At 51.1% G+C, this 5,158-nt stretch overlaps 1 protein-coding gene across 1 annotated transcript; it reads left to right on the top strand.

Moving 5' to 3' along the window:
• Positions 1-680: 680 nt before the first annotated feature.
• Positions 681-4,403, top strand: LOC147272295 (uncharacterized). Its single transcript, XM_086208072.1, has 2 exons — positions 681-3,395; positions 4,084-4,403. Exon 1 carries the CDS (start codon positions 924-926, stop codon positions 2,295-2,297), a length of 1,374 nt encoding a protein of 457 aa, XP_086064198.1. The 5' UTR covers positions 681-923; the 3' UTR covers positions 2,298-3,395; positions 4,084-4,403.
• The last annotated feature ends 755 nt before the right edge of the window (positions 4,404-5,158 follow it).

Below are 5,158 nucleotides of genomic sequence, written 5' to 3'. Positions count from 1 at the left end.
GCAAATGAAGACGAGACGATACACCTTGCTTCCCAAAAAAGAATTCCTCACTTCCTTCCCGTCATTCACTTTCTTAGAAAATGTTCTCATGCTCAAGAAAAATAACTACTACAACAAAAAGAATGTTCAATAAATATTTCTTAAAGATTCATTTCTCTTTAATTTTTGCTTTAATCAGTTATGGATTAAATTGCTTATGAAAGGCCTAGTTTGTGAAAATCTCTACCTTTTTTCCATGTTATCATTCCTACACGACACACTCTAAATACATAGTCTCATAAGATCAAATAGTGAATTTACGGGATACTGAATTGTTATTTTCCTCTGCACTTTGCATGCTCTCATCAATTTTTGGTGCCCCAGGAGTGCCCCTGTACACTATTGGGTCTAGTGACGCCCCTGCAAGTCACCATGAAGAAAGGAACTTTTAACTGAGCACTCGTGTTCTTTTCTGCAGGTTGAATGTCGCATTTGTTGGACATGTTGCCGGCTCACCCTCTGTTTCCCTTGAAGGGCGGGGCCTGATGGGTAACCTGGAGAAGTGCGAGTGTGAAATGAATGGCGGAGCAGCGTGCGTGTGAGGAAGTTTCCGCCATATGTTCAGCGAAATCGGTGTGTGTAATGAGTAATGTAGTACTGTCAACGAGCGCAAGGCGGCAGTGTTTTGTTTCTTCTGTGGATGTAATAAAGCCGTTGTTTTCGTTCGCGGCACTGAGGCACCTTGTTTTTCTCCTGCACCTGATGGAGTGACCCGCACCGCTAAAAGGCCTGTTACCAGCCATAACGAGCCATAACGTACAATTCAGCAGCGCTAATCACTACGGTTTTTAGCCGGGAAGCTGACGGACGTAACACTGGGGGCTCGTCCGGGATTTTTCTTCGTCGGAGTCGGAGGAAAAAGGAAAATGTGACTGAAGCGGATAATGGCGACACTCGGAGGTAACGCTAATGCTCGAGTTGATGGCCACGCCAAGCTGGCTAGCTTTGCTAACACCAATCCTTTCGTTGTGGACATAATGGACGTTGCACAAGTTGGGACGGACACTCGTGATTGTTGTTGTGACTGTGGCGTGCGTGCTAGCCGCAGAGGGAGCAGCAACCCTTTCGTTGCGGATACAGAGCCAACGTTAGCCGCTAGTGGAGCCCAAGCACCTGTCCTGCTGTCCGACGCTGCATGGCCGCTCACACCGCCACCTTCAACAACGACGAACCCTTTTATTTCAACGCCAGCTCACGCCGACACGTCGGCTGGTGAGTTTAAAGCTTTTGTTCATACGGACTGTGACCATATTGGAAAGGCAGCTTCTACACCAGCGGTAGCTTCATGTCATGTGATGGACGATAGCCACATCCAAGCTCCCGCGTCGTGCACTTGCAATCAGCAGCGGAGCGGCCTTACTCCTGCTAATCTGCACGTGTCCCCCATTATATCGCAACTGGCCCAGCCTGCCAGACCTCGCTACAATGAGCAAGCCCACCGAAGTAGCACCAGCCCTCACCAGTGTGGACGCCACCGGCCCGATGGAAATAGAGCTTGGCCTGGAACTCGTGGCCGTTCTTCCTACATCATGCCTGGCTGTGAATTGATGGACAGCAGCGATGACGAGTTGTATGGACAGAAGGAACGAATCCCCACGCTGCAACCTGGCAAGTTCGATGGCTCGACTTCATGGAAAGACTTTCTCTATCAGTTTGAGAGCTGTGCTGAGGCTAACTACTGGTCGGAGAAACCCACGGCAGTGCAGCTTAGATTTAGCCTGACAGGTGCAGCCGGTGCCATTGTCCACAAGAACCCCAGATCTGCTCGTTGGAGCTACCAGAGGATGGTGGATGAGATTGAGTCTGCCTACGGTCCCTGTTCAGAGCATGCAGCAGCAATCGGCATCAAACTGAGACAGAGAGTGAGAGGACCAGGTGAGACTCTGCACAGTTTAAGAGACCATATCTATGAGAAGGTGTCCATTGTGTATGCTGACAGAACTGAGCTGGAGCAGGAGGCTGTTAGCGCTGAGATTTTTATCGGTGCTTTGGCCGATGCGGAGGTTGTCCAGCGGCTGCTGGAGGAGCATCCCCGTACACTGGCTAAAGCTTATGAAATAGCCCACCGCTACGAGACGACCAGGCGGGCAGCAAGGACTGTTCCACAGCTAATGCAGCAAGGTCAGCATGGTGGCGGGGAGCGGCGTGCCAGGGCAGCCATGGTACATGGAAACCCTTTCACTGCTGTGGTTGAGGATCCAGCGGGGGTAGCAATCGACCCTTCCACTCAACCTGAGAGGGTGCCAACATCTCAGTGACCCTGGCAACCCAGAAAAAAGAGAGACATGGGTGCAAACTGGAAGGAGGTCATCTGCCATAACTGCAGTGGTGTAGGGCATCTGCAGAAAACCTGCCCTTCACCCCGCCGCCCCAAGCCATCTGCCCATGACCCCCTTCGCACTGCCCCAGTTCCTGGTGCAAGCACCGTAAACGCATGTCACCCAAGTCATGAAGAAGACATGCTAATTCATGTCCTGATACATGAACTACGAATGTGTGCTCGCTGGACTCTGGCGCAAGGCGGAACGTGCTTTCCCTCCATCATTTCAACTCCATCCCTGCTGAGTTCAGGCCCCCCCCCCCCTTAACTGTGCTCAGCGAGTTAACTTTGCTGGTGCATATTGGAAATAATGTGACTGATGTGAACTTTGTCATGGCTAACACTGCTGAGAGCATGAAGGTCATCCTCGGGTCACCCTTTCTACGCCAAGCAGGTTCCCATTTGGACTATGGCGGCAGGGAGGCCACCCTCTTTGGTAAAAAGTTCCCCTCCTGAACCCCAACCATCATACCCAGGCACCCATAGTCAGAGTCGCCCGGACTGCAGTTTTGGAGTCAGGATGTGAGTACGTTGTGCCGGGTACCGCCTGTTTCCGCCATGCTGTGAATGGGAACATGATGTTAAGCCCCACAAAGACTTTCATTGAAAAGCACCAAGTCCTGGTGGCCCGCGTTGTGGTGCAGGCATGGCAGTGCACCAATATTCCCATCAGGGTTTTCAACCCTGGCACCGCTCCTGTAACACTGAAACGGGGATCGGTGGCTGGCGTCCTCCAACCTGCCACAGTACTAGAGGAGACGGAGTTTCAGCCAGCAGGAGCTCCAGCAGCACCCAAGTCTACTAACCATTTCTCTAGTTCTGTTCCCCACCACCTGCAGGTGCTGTATGCAGACAGCTGTGTAACCTGACGGAGGATGGCCGCTGTCGGCTGGCTCACCTGCTACGGACCTATGGTGATGTCTTCTCCATGGGGCCCACTGACCTTGGTCGCACTCGCCTGGTGCAGCAGGATATCCTGACCACACCGGGGCCCCCTGTGAAACAACCACCACGCCGGATGTCCCAAGAGAAGCAGGTAGGGGCTGATCAGCAGGTACAACAGAGCTTGGAGACTGATGTGGCTCGGTCCAGCAGCAGCAGCTAGGCCGCACCAATTGTAATGGTAAAGAAAAAGGACGATAGCCTACGGCTCTGTGTAGATTATAGGCTTCTGAATGAACGGACTATTAAAGATGCATATCCCTTGCCACGTATCCAGGACACGTTGGACACCCTGTCCACTGCCAAGTTCTTTAGTACATTGGATTTAACATCAGGGTACTGGCAGGTGGAAATGACACCCAGGGCCTGCAAAGCTGCAGCTTTTTGCACCCGAAAGGGGTTGTTTGAGTGGAATGTGATGCCATTCAGACTTTGTAATGCCCCGGCCACATTCCAAAGACTTGTGGACCGTGCATTGCAGTGGGAGACATGCTTGGTGTATCTCGACGACATCATAGTCCTGGTGTTCACCAGGCTGCGTGAGGCTGACCTTAAGCTGAAACCATCCAATGAGCATTGAGGCTCTGCTGAATTTCATCCTGAAGGACTGCCTCAGCACTGTTGAGAGGGAAGGGTTCAGGGAACTGGTTCAGGTCCTTGAGCCTCATATGTTTGCCAACCAGAAAGGTTTGTGTGGAAATGATCTAAAGCAGTAGTTGATATCTCCAGTTTATTTCATCTTGAATTTCAATGTATTGATTTACTCTGGGTGTCATTTTCAGACCATCAAACAAACGGTGGCCAAAAAGTACCAGGAGGAACGGGAAGGAGTGAAAAAGGAAGTCCAGCTGCCATGTGGACATCTGTGGACATGGAGGCTCCCTTGGCTCTGACCTGTCACTGCATTAGTGAGAATGAATGTGTTGGGAGTGCAAGACTTTCCACAAAGTCACCCTGCTGACAGTTTGGCCCCAGTCCAAAGAGGCCTGATGGAGGACTGGGCCATCACCAACAAAGTCAAGTGTCTTGTGAGCGACGCAGCACCAAACATGACAGCATCCACTAGACAGCTCCAAATTCACCACTCAGTCTGCACTGCACATCGTCTGAATCTAGGAGTCAGAAAATCCTGTGATCAGATCCCCCACTTCCATCATCAGACACAAAGCCAGGAACACTGTCACATCCTTCAGATCAGCACTACAGCCAAGGAGAAGCTGGCTCAGGTGCAGCAACAGATGGGAGGGCCAACCCTGAAACTCATCAGTGAGGTGCCAACACGCTGGAACAGCACACACAGCTGTCAGGGCTGCATGATGAGAGGGAACCAGTGTGGGAACCTCTGGCCTCTCTAAGACAGATTTGACTCCACTGACAGCTGAGGAGTTCACCACCATAGGAGAAGCACTTCTAGTAAACAGAGGTCATTCTAGTAGCCTGGTCCCTCTGTGGTTGAGCTATAATTTTAGGAAATATGGTCATTATTCAATGGTGACATCTCTCTGCTGAATAATGTAGAACTGAACGGATCCACTGGACCTTCTTTTTCCAAACAGCAGCATGCAGCAGCTGTCCTGAGTTGAAAACTGCACATTTCTGTTGGTGAGAGTTCATCAAGTGATGGACTTTGTCTCTCAACAGAAGCTGTGTGGAAAAACCCTGCAGCTACGAGCGCTTCAGATTCTGAGAGTGATTCTTACGCCATTGGCTGGTTTAACCTGGCGTCTGACCGTGGAGGTGGGCGAGAGGAGCGTGACATGGCTGCACAGGTAAATCAACTAAAGCAGTGTTAGTCTTTGGCAGCAGGCCAGGCCGACAAATGCTAATGTCTCTGACTGACTGACTGATGAAGTTGGA

This window comes from Aulostomus chinensis, chromosome 1 (genome assembly GCF_037954235.1).
Source record: "Aulostomus chinensis isolate RoL2024-O1b breed Wild chromosome 1, RoL_Achi_v1.0, whole genome shotgun sequence".
Classification (NCBI taxonomy): domain Eukaryota; kingdom Metazoa; phylum Chordata; class Actinopteri; order Syngnathiformes; family Aulostomidae; genus Aulostomus; species Aulostomus chinensis.
Note: the sequence above shows the minus strand (reverse complement) of the source record. Positions and strands in the feature narration are given on the sequence as shown.